Source organism: Pavona decussata, unplaced genomic scaffold, assembly GCF_977016875.1.
Source record: "Pavona decussata unplaced genomic scaffold, jaPavDecu1.1 SCAFFOLD_189, whole genome shotgun sequence".
In the NCBI taxonomy this organism is placed as follows: Eukaryota; Metazoa; Cnidaria; class Anthozoa; order Scleractinia; family Agariciidae; genus Pavona; species Pavona decussata.
Window position 1 is genome coordinate 192,439 of NW_028145598.1, and position 16,915 is coordinate 209,353.

The 16,915-nt window shown below is 39.3% G+C and overlaps 2 protein-coding genes across 3 annotated transcripts; one reads left to right on the forward strand and one right to left on the reverse strand.

The window, feature by feature from the left end:
* The first annotated feature begins 125 nt into the window (after window positions 1-125).
* On the forward strand, window positions 126-3,009 carry LOC146462379 (uncharacterized). The gene has a single exon (XM_085085696.1). The coding sequence runs from the start codon at window positions 305-307 to the stop codon at window positions 1,142-1,144; it is 840 nt and encodes a 279-aa protein (XP_084941822.1). The 5' UTR covers window positions 126-304; the 3' UTR covers window positions 1,145-3,009.
* Window positions 3,010-4,727: 1,718 nt separating this feature from the next.
* LOC146462380 (SUN domain-containing protein 2-like) lies at window positions 4,728-16,509 on the reverse strand. Of its 2 annotated transcripts, none has more exons than XM_085085697.1 (13): window positions 16,337-16,509; window positions 15,568-15,798; window positions 14,709-14,738; window positions 13,399-13,472; window positions 12,565-12,660; window positions 11,871-11,967; window positions 11,410-11,453; window positions 10,708-10,825; window positions 9,370-9,485; window positions 7,680-7,742; window positions 7,190-7,300; window positions 6,762-6,854; window positions 4,728-5,808 (listed from the first exon to the last, which is right to left on the reverse strand). In XM_085085697.1, the coding sequence occupies exons 1-13, from the start codon at window positions 16,389-16,391 to the stop codon at window positions 5,677-5,679; spliced, it is 1,260 nt and encodes a 419-aa protein (XP_084941823.1). In that variant the 5' UTR covers window positions 16,392-16,509; the 3' UTR covers window positions 4,728-5,676. The 2 variants fall into 2 exon arrangements, with proteins under 2 accessions (XP_084941823.1, XP_084941824.1); XM_085085698.1 differs by having other exon boundaries at window positions 5,538-5,808; window positions 13,429-13,472.
* Between the last annotated feature and the right edge of the window lie 406 nt (window positions 16,510-16,915).

Below are 16,915 nucleotides of genomic sequence, written 5' to 3' on the forward strand. Positions count from 1 at the left end.
GCTTTGTGCAAATTCACGCTACAAAGAGGTAGAACAAAAAAAAAAAGAAAGAAAGAAAAAGGCAGGGCCGTTGATGTAGAGATTGTTGATGAAAGCTCTCCCGCGGAGTCTAGCAACGTAATTATATATTAGTTAAAAGATGTAGCCAGGTGGAACAGACAATGCTTTGCGCATGGGATAAATCTTAAGCACTCTTCAGCCGTTTATTTGAACAAGGATAAATTAAGGTGAACGTCATTTTCACCAGAATTGCATTAGGGTTACAGACATCAACACAGACGCATACAGTTGACAGTCGGAAATCATGGCCGCTGTACCCAAAGAAAGTTTACAAGTTGAACCGGCTGTGAGAGCGAAAGCAGCGAACAGAGATTTGAAGCAAAAGAACAATCGCGCTTCGCACAACTGGCAACGCGTGAAGAACGCGCTGGAACGAGAGAAGGAACAGTGGAAGAAAGGCAACGTGGATGATCGAAACAAGCTGTTGAAGCAACGTGAAGAGTTGAAGAACACCTCGCTTTCTTTTTCAAGATCGAATTCTGTGTATTCTGAAGCGGAGCTTCAAGTGAAACGTCGCATGTCTCTGAGAGATGTTTACGAGACCCTGCTCAAATCGCGTCGTGAAGAACAAGACGACGCTGGTTCCGTTAGAACGACTAAATCAGAACCGGCGCTGATGATGTCTTCAACAGTCAGCTTCGAACAGAAGCGAGTCGGACGGAAACCAATTACCTTTTCTCTACAAGGATTACAGAGAGCAAACACCAACCTACAGAGTAAACTGCAGGCGCTCGAGAAAGCTCAACAACGGTTAAGTGTCGACGAGGAAGATGATCATAACAATCGACCGCATTCTGGTCCACCACCGAGTCATTTTGATTTGAACGACGAAGAACTAAGTTTAGGACCAACACTGAAGCTACCCCCTACTCATCTACCACCCATAACACGAAGCGTGAAATTTAAACCTCACGCGAGAAGCTTTAACAGGGATGAAGCTTTTAGAGCGCGGCAAACTGGCAGAGAGTATTCGTTTGATGATGTTCGTTACTGTCGCTACCTAAGGAGGACAGGACGGGCAAGATCAGAGCCAACTGATTTGAAAAAAATTCCGCATCACCATCGAAACCATACCAAGCCTTGAGGAAAAGGGACGTTTTTAATGTTTCTGTAGTTTTGTTAGAATATCAAAAGCACTGAGTAACTCGTTGGAAATTGTCGCAGTCGATTGCAGACTGAAGAACTATTAATTTGCATTTGTTTTGCACATAAAAGTCATGTAGTTCGTAACCACAACATTGTCGCTTAGCGGAAAAACAGGCAGAAATTGCAATAAATCAGCTGATACCTGAGGTTACGTTCAAGATGCGAACCAAATAGGGAACAGAAGAAAAAGTGAACAAAAAATGATATGAGAAACAGCATTTGATGGTCAGGATTTGAATGGCGAGGGAAAATGAAATGTTTTTCGCTTCAACCGTAGTCACACAAGGATGGAAGGATTGAACTTAGTTATGTATAGCAATACGTGGTTTTAAACTTCGAAATATGTGCAAATACTTCTCAGTGGAGATCGTTGGTGGAAAACGAAACACAGGGACGAACCTCCCTTACATTATGCCATAAACGAAAGAAAATATGAATATTTAAAATTATTAAAAAAAAAAAAGTCAAGCTGCTTTGTTAGTAGCCAATCGCAGCGGAACAACTTACGTAGGACGAAAAAAAAAGCACGCAAACACGAGTGAAGTAGGAAGGTTGAGCCTTGTGTTTTTATGCTGACGAAAAGAAATAAACGAGAAAACAATTTGTAATATATAGATATAAATGAATTTAGAGTCGTGAAACACAACCCGGCGCGTTTTAAAAGCAATATCGAACACTTCGAGTGTCGAGAGAATTCGTGATATTGATGGCCTTTCATTTGTTATGGATATCAGTTATACTGAGCTAAGTTTAGAGTGAATAATCAAAATATTACATAATGAAGATGCCAGCAGACAGCGTGGACGCTGTAATCAGAATTATCAAAATGCGCACGCGTAAAATACATCCGTACGAGTGAACATTTCGATAATCGTGGATCGAATTGAGTACTTTGGAGCAGTATTTGCATGACTTTGCTAGGCGTAAGGTAATTGAACAAATTTGTTTTCAACGTCCAGTCATGTGTAACAATGGCGTGCTTTTTCGGACGTGAATTTTAGTCATCCAAGGTCAGTGAACTTGCTAATATAATAAAGTCAAACCGATTTCCTTTCAATTAGCTACAAGGATTAAATATCCTTGAGTTTTGTTTTGGAAACTACAATCTTCGTTCTTGGATAGAACCTCGATTTTGCACCCCCGTTTTTCTTACCTCAAGGAGGGAAAATAATACAAAATTAAGCAACTTCTTTAAAGGTTATAAATTACTCTCATTAACTTTTTAATAAAAAGAAGGAAGTGGCCAGCGAAAAATAATGAACTGCGTGCGTCAATACTTTGAACTGATGTTTTTATTCATTCTTAACTTAAGGGTGTCTAGTTTCGGCGACAATTGAATTTCAATATTCAATTTCCCCCGAAAATAAGTGTCGAATCCTAAGTTTGGTTATCTGTAAACATGTATTCTGTTTTGAAGAAAGTTCAAATCTCAGGGCATGAAACCCTGATTTTTTTGCTCCTTAAAACAAATGTTACGTAACGACCCTAGTAAACTGAGTTTCGGATTTTTCATTATGAAAGTCTGATGACGAAAATGCGCGAATTTATTGCCGTCAAAGGTATTCTTTCGGGGACCGAGCACCGCTGTATATCTTTTAGTTTCTGCCATCTTGTAGTTTCGATGCGTTATTGTTAAAGACTGGATCATTGTATAATGCAGTTCCAGGGATTTGATTTGAGCCATTATGCCATGCCCAAGAAATAGCGACCATTAAATTGTCTTCTGGTTGTTCTTGCAAAGCGAAATCAGCAAAATCTAGCAATATTTCTTGATTGTTTTTAATAAAAGAATTATTCCACTCATGCTTGTTGGGTATGAGACGATTATAGCCAACTCGGCGTTAGTACCCGCCGACGCGCGCTCATCGAATAATTAATTGTTAAATAGACATTCTGAGAATAATAATAAGATAAAACATAGAAGAGAGCTGTTTTTTATTGAGTGTCGTAGCAACAAACTTCATGACAATAACCATAAACTACCTAGTGAACCATTTGGAACTTGAAGCAAATAAAATGGCGCAGGTGCGCCAAAATTACTGGTTTTCGCTTTATTAAATACTTCCAATCCAATCACAGTGCAGTAAAAAGAAATTCAAAGCAAAGGCGAATTATTATTCCAACCAAAAAGTTAATTAATTGTGAGATTTCATGCATGTAATAAGCACGCAATACATTCTAAAATCGCCAATTCTAATATTAGTTAACAAATAGCAAATCACATTGTTATTAACTTGGAATTGCACATGTTTTGCTGTGTCTGACCGTTGCCATAAATGACGGCTTATTGTTCGTCTTTTTGCTGATCAGTTCTTCTTGTTGTGTGATTCATGATCTTACATGCAAGCGGTATCTTATGTAAATTATGAAGTAGTGCGTTCAGTCCGGGCCATAGACATTTTTGTGACATTTTTGACATTTGACATTTTTAGTGTTCTCGCTTGTATATATTCCGAGGATAAAATTGCCAAATGGGGCATATAATTCATGGTAAGGTAGGGGTCACTATATGGAGGGTTAGGGTTATGTGGGTGATTATATGGTACCTTACCATGAATTACTTGCCAAAATTGGGATTGTAATTCAATTTCTTCTAAATTGACACCAGTTTTATGCCGCTTCGAAAACCGTGTTTGTAGTCATCATCCAATAACCATCTTGTCAACTCCAGTACAGCCAATCAGTGAACGGATGCAAAGTCGTGCTTATAGCCTGGTTCACACGAGCAACGCAAACGCAAATGCAAGCAGAAGCGCAGGCAAACACACGTGTGAACCACCATAACGCAAATGCATGCACAAGCGCAGGCAAACACACGTGTGAACCACCATAACGCAAATGCATGCACAAGCGCAGGCAAACACACGTGTGAACCACCATAACGCAAATGCAAGCACAAGCGCAGGCAAACACACGTGTGAACCACCATAACGCAAATGCATGCACAAGCGCCAACGCATCAAATGGAAATTTTTCAATTCAATGCACTTGCATTTGCGCTTACGTTTGCATTTTACACGCGTGAACCGAGGCAACCCAAACGCAAGATGAAAAATACTCGTTCCATGCCTCCAAGGTTTAAGTTCAATCCAAGATGGTGTCCTATTCCGCCATTCTTTAATCTCGTTCCCAGAGTCCTCATTTCCCGACTGCTGGTCTAGGGTAACGCGGCTCTGGGAACAAGATTGCCGTTATCTTGGGATACGGAAATGCGCATGTGTATCTCGTTTCTGCTTGCGTTTGCTTTCGACGAGTGAACCAGCCTTGAAAAATGCCACCAATGGCGTGTGTCACACGCTACCATAAAGCCATTAGAATTAAGTTATATTTAAGGGTGGCACGCGACTTTGAATTAACATTTCAAGTTAAATTCAATATAAACTCAAAGCCCTTACGTGGTGAGGTTTGTTTCATTTTTACTCCAAATCAAGTCGTATCTGCCCTTAACTTGACTTTTCACGAGTCGCTTTTCCGTTGGTCGCACAGTGAGAATAGCACCCGAAGAAAAAGGATCACCCAAGTGAAAAAATGTCAATATTTAATATTAAATCTCTCGACGGATACTAAGACATTGGCATTATAAATTTCAAAAGTTGTTAACAATCTTATGCATTCTCGGACACCCGGGCGCAGACAGCGGGGGCAAGGACGGAAACTGACGCCAAACGGTCCGTAAAAAAAATTATTTCTTCTCCGAATTTTTTCTCAACGGTTTCCACTTTTCCTCGCACGCACTACCTGCCCTGGGTCTCCCAGAATGCAACTTATGTGCTGAGAAACTTAAGGGAGCTTCAAGAACGCTCTAATTTACAGATTTCTCGGAATTGCCTTGTAACAGATACATCATATCAGTCTGGTAATGGCCTGGCTCTATCATTTCTCAAATGACAATATTTCTCTTTTCTGGAAAAGTATCCTTGAATAGCACTGTTAAGACATGTTAAGTCGTTTCAAAGGTGTCAAACATAACATTATCTAAATAGGAACAGTATTTACATATTAAATTTGCCCGTTACACTTTATTGTGTGAACTAATCCGTTGACATCGGCTCTTTTTTCTCTTTATTCTATGCTGGGACATCTCAAAGACAATTACAATATTTCAAATCGAATAACGGAAAACCGGATTGGGAAATTATCGACTCTGTGTTTGGTTGTAGGAGATTTAAAAAGAAATCCCACATCAAAAACATTCTCGTAAGTTTTGTTGCTACAAGTAACACTGCGAAAAGATGTGTTTTGTCCTTTCATTATCCCGCAAGAACATAAACAACATTGCTTCCTTGAAAGGCAGTTGCTCTTCCAAGATCAGTAGTTAATATTTAACTTAGTGTTTCTTCGTCATTGGACTATTTAGCAATTTCTCCTCAATAAACATATTTGTTCAAAAAATGAATCACTTTTCTAAAGTACTATATAATACACTGGGTTACTGCATTACACCATCACAGTATTATAGTTAATTATCAGTTAGTCGTTACTGATGCTGTTTTTGTACGGATCGCCATGAACTCTGAATCTGTACAGGCATGTGTAGGACGGGTTCCCGTAGTTCGAGTGAACCCTAAGCTCAATAAATCGAAAGTTTGACTCTGTGGAAACCTGCAAAACAGCAGAAAAAAACCGAACGCGATTAATGAATGTCGTAAAAATCAAATGAAAATTTTCACTTCTGATCCGCACAACAAATGCAAATAGCGCAACGAACCAATCAGGCCCCAGTTGTTCAAAGGCTGGATAACTTTATCCAGTGGATAAGTCACTATCCGAAAGTTTCAATCTGTGCAAAGATTTCAGTATTTCGTCGTGTACAAGCGAATATGTACACTCTAACCACAGTCTAGTTTAGGAGTGTACGAAAACCTTGGACAACGTTTAACGTGAAGTATATTTTGGACCCCGAATAGTGCCTTATCCAGCGGATAAAGTTATCCGGCCTTTGAACAACTGGGGTCAGGGCTCCAAATAGAAATACACAAGCGGTGCCAAGCGCGGGAAACCATTACACGGGTACCAAGTGCGAAAAACAGAAAATGTGCGCGTGCGCACGTCAAGTCATTATTAGTTTTGCTTTTGTTTCTTATTGGTTAAAAAAGTGTGTGTGCTCTGATTGGATGTCGGAACATTAGTCACTGCCATCAAGATGTTCAGCCAATCAAAACCCTAGTTATTTTCTAATCAGATTCACAACCAATCAGAGGCCGAGTTTTTTCACCCAGTCACAATGTAAGTTCATGCCTGTACAGACCACTCTCACCCACGATCACAGTAGACAGTAGACAGATCACTGCATATATTATAGTCTGTGTCCTTGAGTCGTTGGCACTAAGGAAAAATACAAGTAGGGGTGACGCTTCAAGAAAACATTTTTAACGCATCATTTTGTTGTGGCAACGTGTTCCCGGGTTTTGAACACGGATAAAAACTTGCAACGTGTTGCCGCTATGTTGCACGTGTAACGACGACACCATAAACTGTTTGGCAAGAAAGGAAACATAAGAAACATTTACGTATACGATTAATTCAATATCAGTAATTGTTTTTCGTTTGCTTACCTGTACTGGGAAGGTTTGAAGGGCGGTTCCTTCGTGATCATAAACGTATTCCCCAAGTTTGGTTTTTTCCTTCCCGTGAGCATCGCTCCAACCCTGAAATGAGAATTATTGCGTTCAGCGTATCTGGCAGAGTTTTCGGAAAGAACTGGCTAGTGACCGCTTAGATGAAGGTTATCTAGAAGTATTTTCCTCGTGTGTTGTTTATTATGGTATACAAGGTGGTTTTAACTTTTGAGTCTGTGGATTAAATTGTAAAGTGTGTACATCCAACTTAAAGATATTGGGTAGTGCTTTCCATCGATGCTGTTTGATATTCAATGAATTTCAAGAGTAATTCAGGAGCAAAATTTAGGAAACTTTCTCAAAGTTGCACTTCAGCGAATTTTTAATTATAAAGGTATATCCTCTAATTGACACATCATACTCACCCAAACGGAGAAGTCTTTTGGGGCGCTTGGGATAGAGTTATCTCCAAACTGAGACAGGGAAGAAGACATGTGCTCCAAAGTAAACGAAGAAGGTCTGATCATCTGAGAAAGCTAACAGTGGAAACGTGAAGTAGGAAGGTTAGATGGGGTGGTTATTTTTTTCAAATCAAGTTTCGTAACACTAGAACCAAAGAACCATTCTGGCCAATCACAAAGACGCAAACAACAGTGAACCAATCAGAACTTTGAGCAAACGCATTTACATGTAACCGACGCCAAGCGCGGGAAAACGTTTGCGAGCTAGTCACGATTGGTTTGGTTTGGTTTGGTTTCTCATTGGTTAAAAACATGACTCGAGATTTTAAGAACCAATCAAAGAGCGTAATAAAGCAAAGATAAAAGAAACGCGAGTAACTTGAATGTCGCTCTAAAGGCTTCATAATAAATAATACTGTAGGTAAGTTATAGTTAAAAATCAAGTTAATACAACCTTTATCACCACATAGCCCTCTTTTCCATGAAAGGCCCAACACTCTCCTGGCGTGTTTCCTGGCTGAGGAGAGAAAAAAATAAAACCAACCTGACAATTTATTACATCTATTTATCCTAAGTCGTCAGAGGCCCTTTCTCGAAACTCGCGATTACAAACCACCGGGTACGACCTTTTATCAGTTGGTGGCAATGTCTGTGTGATATGGCTGTGCGCATGCGTGAGGTGCGGGCCATAAGCTGAGCTGTGTGGAGTGACCATTGCAACATAAATATTTTATTTTTTTATGCCCAAAGTGTTCCACAAAACATAAAGGTTTTAAGATTTTGCGTTGGAAATAAATGGCAATTGTACGTGTATTAGTCCCATTAAGTGATCCAGACTAAACGGGTCCAGTGAGTAGTTATTAGAACATAAGGTTTAATTAAGGACGGTGCCTACTATTGTTACTGCGCATACGTTCTGCGCATCGCGAGATACTCGGGTTTCCCATGGGTGGTGCCTACTAATACAGGAATATTTTTGCGCGGTTTAAAACTATACGGAGAAAGCAGAACTCAATCAAATGCTTTTGGTATCTCAAAAAAAAATTGGGGGTAGCCATGCATTTTTCAGAGATAATTAAGCTTCAATTTAGGAAAAAAACCCATACATTGCTTTATATTTAGGCGTTTTTTAGAGATATTAATGTTTAATAATATCTCTGAAAAATGCGTGGTTACCCCCAATTTTCTTTTCGGATTCCAATAACCCTTGCTAAGATCTGCTTTTCCCGCATAGTCATAAACCGCACAAAAATACTTCGGAATTAGTAGGCACCGTCCTTAAGTCAATGGAAAAACGGCGACCACCTGGGCCCGGTTGTTCGAAAGCCGATTAACGCTAATCCACGATTAAAAGTTAACCGTGCTTTTCATCTCGCTCGTTAAGAATGTTTTTAAGGCTAATTTTAAGCTAATGGTAAAGAAAAGTTTAAGGCAAAACTGAGGGACAAAAATCTTTTGGAAAAATTCGTATGGGTTGGTGAATAAACTCGAACCAATGTTCTCGTTAACCCAGGATCAGCTTAATCGGGCTTTGAACAACTGGGCCCCAGTTGCAATGGTCCTCAGTTTTGCCCCAAACAAAAGTTTACGCAGTCATGTTCTTATTAATCTGAGAACTTCGTTAACACGACCACCTTGTTAATACGACCACGTATTAACGGAGTTTCACTGTAATACAATTACGTAAGTCGTCGCGGGTTGGCTGGACAAAGATTTAAAGACTCGAGTAGACCAAACCACGATTACTTGCAAATTGGCTAAAAGACGTCTTTGCTCTGACAGCTGACTTGTAAATCAGCTCCACACAACGCACAATTGAATAAAATCAAATCAAACTGCTCGAAATTTCTCGTCATAACTCAAACTTTCGTCTCTTTACTATACGCAGAAGACCTTAAGTTAGATTCGTTATAAGAATCTTCAGAGCTGGTGCTAGAATTGCCTCAAGCCGGCGTTTTATGGCGTCGACAGTGAGGAAAGGGCGACGGAGTCGCGTTCGCGAGGCGTTTTACGCCTGACGACTCCACGAAAACGGATTCTGAGTACGTCTAAGCTGGTGATAAAAAAATGCCCCTTCTTGGCAAATGGAAGGCAAGGGGATATTCCATCGTTCAAATAGCCAAGTAATGGGACAGCATACGTACCTGGATGATCACCCTTGGTGTCCTGACTTCATACCACAACGGGATACCAAACAACAGCAGCTGAGGTGCTCCGTTTGAAAACGTGGCCGAGTGGTACGCACTGTGAATCTGACCACCTGCACGGAGTCCAATTAATGTAGGCAAAATTGAGATTATAAAAGAGTGGTTTTCATTTGAGTTTCGTAGAACCAAACACAAAGTAGTTTTAAAAATACTCTGGCCAATTAGAACAGACGCAAACAGCGCAATGGACCAGTCAGAGCCGGCTCGAAACAAATACATGTAACCGATGTCAAGCGTGGGAAAATGTATGCGAGCAAGTCACGATTGGTTTTGGTCTTGTTTCCCATTGGTTAAGAAAGTGGCAGGACTTTTGCTAGCCAATCACAGAGTGCAGTAAAGTAAATCCAAGGCAAACACGAAATTACTTTCGACACATGATTAGCTATAATTGAAATATGAGTCGCTCTATGCTGGAGATTTTCGAGAACTACAAAGGTGAACCCGAGCTATCTGGCAGAGATCAAAATGATCCAGGGCACTGGGCACAAGAATGGACTAACTGGAACTTTCACAACCTAGATTAAAAATGGCTTCCCTTTCCCGTTTACTCGATCCGTTGCCTTACACGGTTTGGAATTTAACTTGATTGTTCTAGTTATCCGGATTTTTCTGTACGCATTTGATTTCCTACTCTATCTGGCTCGACAGCAATTCATATAAAGCGGAATATAGTACACTCAACAGCGTTCCACTCAATTTAATTGGGAACAGAGCTAGCAATAGTCGACCATCGAAGCAGTTGCGTCAGCCAATTCAGTTTTTAAATTGTCTGATTTGTTTCAAAATGACATGCTCTTGTAAGCCCGTGTCATGAACCTTTATAATAAAAAGGTTTTAAGGTTTTACAAAGCTCTCGTAATTTACGCGCGATTTGAAATCGCATTGGTGGTTGCGAACCTTCAGTACGTCATATATACTGGAGCGTTGTGTCTCCAAACCATTCACCCAATAGGCCTACTCTACAACAACTGTAAATGTCATTTTTGGGAGTTTGAGAAACGCACGCCAGGTCTTTAACTGAACGTTTACCGAAAATGGCATGAAAATTGCGTACGTAATTTGCAACTTTCTCGCAAAGATTCCGATCTTTTATCTGTTTAGTAGATAAATTTGCAACTGAGTGTTCATTATATATTCAGGAATAATTGAGCTCGGACCATATGAGGACCTGTCTTGCAACAAAATACCCTCTTGGCGACTGATATGTTCCCCATCAAAAGTTACACGTGCCTCGCAACGCTTAGTTCAGCTACATTTTACAGAGACCACATTTACCTGCAGATTCCAAGGCGTAATCTGGTTTTCCAATCTTGTCTGCTTCCCAACGCTGAAAGGCTTGTTCAACTCGCATGCTGATCAATTTGACCAATTCTTGACCGTTGCCTTTGACTGCCTGTGAACAAGATGTTTTGAGATCCGTAGTTACATCCGTAGATCCGTAGTTCACTTAACAGATAATTTTCGAAGGGAAAAAATAGGATGGAACTGAAGGGCTTAAAGCATCACTTTCCACGGGGCACTGTTAGCCTTGTACTTTCTTTTCCAGAAAACCGAGGCTACTCAAGCAAGACAAACTTACAATTTGCATCCTTGTCTTTTGAAGCATTTTAAAAGCAAAAGAAGTCAAGCCTTTCTTGTTGCTTTGAACGTCATTATGAAGGTGAGGCTAAGTGCAAAGTTTTTATTATGAAAATTAGTATTGAAAACATTGCACTTAGCCTCGCTTTCATAATGAGGCAACTCGGAAATGAAAAGGAAAAGCAATGAGCTAATTTTTAAAATCTATGCATAGAACTTTGTTTCATCCATGACATCCCGTCTGCACACCAAAATAGTGCTGATTTGAAACAACTCGGATATCTAAGATGCCTTTCTTGCTTGAAGCACTTTAATTGCGACGAAATTTATGAGGTAAAATGATGGTATGTAGTATGGCAAGACCAGAAAAACTGCAATAATTATGAATTTACTTCATACCTCGTCATCTAGGAAAACTTTCTGGTAACTTTGAGCATTGCACACTGCAAGGTAATGAGGTTATTAGTTACAAGTAGACGGCAACGTTTTTTCCTTAACTTTGTTCCACACTCTACGCAGGAGAAGACAACAGCAACCGCAAAATTGTTTTACACAAGTTTGCAAAATCCTGCCTCCACAGGCTGGATACTGTAACAGCTAAGGACATTTAGGACCAGGAGCACATAAGTTTGGGACTTGGATTGAAAAATGTCTCAGCTGAGATTAAGAACTTTTTTTCACCCAGTTACCCTAGCCCCATCCCAGGACTCACCACTAAACATAAATTACCATAATATGCTCATTGCCATTTAATAAACAAAGTTGGCTTACAAGGGGTGGAATTCAAGGGGGTCATCATGGGGTGGGTCAAGGGGTGATGAGCTCAAGTAGTGTCTGCAAAGGAAACATTTTATGCTTACATTTGTTTCCTTTTTCTAGTTTACTTATTTTCTCCTCCATATGTTTGAGTTCAAGGGCCAATTCTTTATTTGGAAACTTTCCAATCAAAGTGTTTTCCTAGAAAGGAAGAGAAAAATGAGTTAAAATGTCATTTTGAGATAAATCAGTAATAGTAATTTCAGGTGATTTATTTATTGGCTAGATGCAATGATTTTCCAGATATGTCCAGGAAATTACAAGCTGATGCTGAGATGTATGCTCTTCATTGCAGACCTCACAAAGTGTTCTGTAAATCTAATCCTCACTTAAACACAAGTAATTCTGCCAAACATGAAGTAATATGGAAATTACAAGTAACTCAGCTGTCTAATAGGAAGTACACGAATTCAGAGTAAGGTGACTAACCTAATTTTCTTTGCCCTTCTCAGCCAGCACCTCATTATCATTTTAGTACCCTGGGGCGTAAAGAGTGGGTGAAATGTACCCCCACCCCCATGGAGTACCCTTCTCTATACTTGAAGCAATCTGTGGTTTAACCATATCAGCTTCAGTGGATAATTGCCTTCCTTGAATACCACCCTGCTGTCCCTTTTTAAGAAGAAGAATCACCCCTGGCTATTGTTGCAGGAATTACAGTGTAGGGTAAGCTTCCTAGACCCCATCAGTACTAATGCACTGTGGATAAAAATAAGGTAGACTACACATAGATCTTACCGGCTTCTCATGAATGAGGCTGTTAAGTCTGAGCATCCAACCAATTAAAACCAGCCACATGAAAAGAGAAAAGGCAAAGAAAATCCAGTAACAAAGCTGTGGAAAGGAAAATAGCATGATGGTTAGGTAAATTTCCAGCAGTTGGTTTACTAGTACCTGAGAAAATAAATTTATTAGAGGTGCATACAGAATGTTTGGAATCTAAAAACAGCAAATAAAATAACAGATTTTATGTTAAGTAAAAAAAAGGTAATGTTGCATAATTTATGAGCCTAAGTGCAGGCCCACACAGCCGAAGCTTGACCTGGTTTCTGTAACATGAAGCAACTGGGAGTATTACTACTCCCCCCTGGATGGGATGTGAGTCCATCGCAGGGTTACCCCCAGCAGTATGTCACCAGTACCCATTTATACACCTGGGTGAAGAGAGACAATGTGCAGCAAAGTTTCTTGTTAAGGAAAAAACACAGCAACAAAGAGACCAACCTGGCATCTGCATGCAAACCATCGACTCTCCAATCGAAAGTCCGACGTGCTAACCACTACACCACGACACCTCCACATGAGATTTTTTGTTAGGGGTGGGGTAATCAAGAAATTTTTTTGAGAATTATGAGGTAATGTCATATTAGTTGATTGGTTGCTCCAGATTGTTCCTCCAGCCAAATGTATGAAATACAATCATGAAAATTTAAAGTACATATAACAAAATAAAAAATTAGGATGCTGAGCCCTAATCAACATTCTGAGGTGAAATGCCTCCCTCCCCCTCCTCAACAACCTTAGGGTGTGGCTGCCAAAGGTCATCGGGCTCCTTGATTTCTTTAAACTTACAACTTCCTTTTTTCCAGTTTTGTGCCCTACATTTAATTCAGACTTTGTTTCTTGCCCACTCTCATTCTGTTTACCTATAGAGGAAACAAAAAAGAACATGAAAGAAAAAAAAGTATCGATAAACAGCCTAAAGATTCAGTATGACTATAAGATAATTGAATTATTAAAAGAATTGCCAAATGAAAGCCTGGTAAGATGTTTTAGCACATTTTGATAATAATTTTTGTCATGGAAATTGATTATTTATTAGGTGAAAAAAGATGAGTCCAAAACATTATTATTTTTAAGGTAATTGTGATAAATACTCATAAACTTGTAATGTACAGTTCCAGAAAAAATCCATACCCACCCCATGGAAGGTCATTAGAAATTCCTAGGGGGAGGGGGGTCTTAAACATCAACATCTTAGAAGCAAAGTTTGAACCTAAACTAGAATTTCCTGGGGGCAGAGGGGGAACAAAAACCTTATGTGGGGGAGTATGGAAATTTTCTGGAACTGCACAATGAAGGTGCACTGTGATTGGCTGAAAGCAATTCCAGAAAATATCCATACTCCCCCCGTGGAAGGTTTCTTTGTTTTGCACCCTCCCTCCCCCCAGGAAAGGAAAGCTTGGAAGAACTTCATAACAACAGTAAAATTAACCCATCTGCAGATCTTGTTTGCACAAGAGTTTCTTGTTCTCAAAAATGTCTACTTGTATTTCAGTCTAGAACTGTGTGGAAACACAGAAAATAATTTCTATACAGGTAGGTGAAGGTCACGTTTGACACTTGACAGTCAAAGTAAACGGCATTATGGCAGTGCCAAGGAAAGTGATCAGGATTATTATGATGAAAATGATGATGGTGATGATAAACACAATGGGCCATGATTAACAAAAAGAATTATATAAATATTGATATTAGGTGTGAAACCGATTTTGATTATGAGGATTTAGTATACAGCTGTTCACTGTACTGTACTAGGTTATACTTCAATTATTAGAACCTATTGTTGTTAAAAAAAGATACTTTTTAATGTGAAAATGAATATTAGTCCAAATCTGAGTAGTTCAAAAGCTGGGGTTCAATATTGTACCAGTGTTCTAAACTGAACACTGAGTTGTTGTTCCAACAATGTTGGAACATGTTAATAAGCGTATACAGCATAGTAACTTCTGGGTCCCCCCAAATGTAAAAAATATTAGCTATATAGTTATTTTTTATCTGACATTGGGTCAGGGTTTGGAGAACTGAGCCACAGACCCCCACCCCTAAATTCTGAGGACTACACCCTCCAGTAGTGGTATCCGTTGGCTAAAGACACTTACCAGAAGAAACACTACCAGGATTGTCTAAGCCTGCCAAAAAACAAATGTCTTTGTTATTATAACAGGAACAATACTACTTCCAACAATACTATTTTTCTCTTAAGGACGGTGCCTACTATTGTTACTGTGCATACGTTCTGCGCATCGCGAGATACTCGGGTTTCCTATGGGTGGTGCCTACTAATACAGGAATATTTTTGCGCGGGTTAGAACTAGACGGAGAAAGCAGAACTTACTAAATGCCTTTGGTATCTCAAAAGAAAATTGGGGGTAACCATGCATTTTTCAGAGAAAATTAAGCTTCAATTTAGGAAAAAATCTCATACATTGCCTTATATTTTGGCGCTTTTTAGAGATATTGATGCTTAATTATCTCTGAAAAATGCGTGGTAGCCCCCAATTTTCTTTTTGGATTCCAATAGGCCTTGCTTAGATCTGCTTTTCCCGCATAGTCATAAACCGAACAAAAATACTTCGGTATTAGTAGGCACCGTCCTTAACCTCTTCTGCTCCATGTTTTCAAAGAAAATGACTCAGATTAATAAACAAATCATTTTTATGTAAATATACTTTATAACTCTCTATTGGAGAGTCTGATTGTAAATCAAAACATGATAGACCATTAATAATTATAATTATTGTAAAATAATAAATAATTATTGTAAAAATCTTGTAGAGGGTGACAGCACTTTTAAAAGTGCCAAAAGCCTAAAAAGCTTTCCCCAGTTAATATATCCAGCCCATAGCAGGGGAAAATGGTATCCTGGTAAGGCTATGCAAAACAGGACCCCCCACCGTTTCCCCGGCTTCCCTCCCCCACACCCCCAATACGACAGGCCTATCCTCTTTCTTGACTCACCATAGAGGTGTTCTGGATCAAATCTTGCACTGTTTGTAACTTTACTGGAGTTGAGCAGTGAATTGTTATTTTCCATTTCACCACTGAGCTGCACCTCCGGTTGCCGGCTTTTCCGAGATCTGACGGATCTCAAAGATCGTCTTTCCGTTTCTGGGGATTCACTTTTGTCCGGTGTATTTTGTAACAGGCTCATTTTGCTCGGCGTTCTGCTTGATTTCCTGGGCGTATCGTCTGTCAGAAGGTGTCATAAAATTATAATAAAAATCAGGAATTTATGGTAAAATGATCAATTGTTAGCTCAACTTAAACTTGGCTTAAATTTCTGAAACCATGTAATCAAAGTAGCAAATCTCAAATCAATACCCCCGACTGTTTGCTAATTTGAAACAAATCTTGATTTGAAAATGAGAATAAAATAAAAGCAAGCCTATTAAACTGCTATAAAGTTTGCTTCTATGGTAAAACTCTTGTTTGAGAAAATGATCTACTGCACACAGTTCAAGCTTATGTTTCAAAAACGTTAAACACTTTATTCAAAGATCTCTGAAATTTTAAATCAAAGTTTAGCTTCCTGCAAAAACTGATTTTATACGATCTAAATGACAAACAAGACTTCGCGTAACAAAGCAAGTTTAATCGAGGTACGGAGTTCTTTCCATTCAAATGAAATGCTCTTCACGCTTTCTGAACAAGTTGTTGTGATGAAATATTTCAAACTGTCAAAATACAAATCGTCAGTTCAAAATCTTCCACAGGTTCACTCACTCACCTAGCATTTGCAGATCCAAATCTTTAGCTGTTCGTGACCTTCTTCTTTCGCCCATATTTAAAGATGAATCTTCTAAGTGCTTTCAAGAAGATTTGTTTCGAAGTCTTTTTTTATTTAAAACATTCATCAGCAAACAAAATTCATCACTTCGTGAGTTCAACAAACGCGCGAAATTCTTTGCCTCGTTTCCAAGGGACGGTTGGAGTTTCTCTCTAGGGTGGGGCAGGTGCAAGTCGTTAGAAAGGCATTAAGTTTTAACGCAACGAAACTAGCTCTCTGTTCTCCTATTGAAAATAGCTTTCTCTCCTAATTTCAAGGTGTGAAAGCAGGCAAAGCAAACAAGTAAGATAAAAAATACAGAAACCCCAATCATTGGGCTTCCGGAAAGATCTTCAAACAGCTGTCCGAATAGCGAACACATCGCTTTCCATAGATAAATATTTATCCACCGGATAAACTGCATCGATGATTATACATTTGAAATGATGGGTGGTATTTATCACCTGGATTATGTACTAAACTAATGATGCTGTTTATGATTATGATGACGACGATAATAATGATGATGATAATGATTAA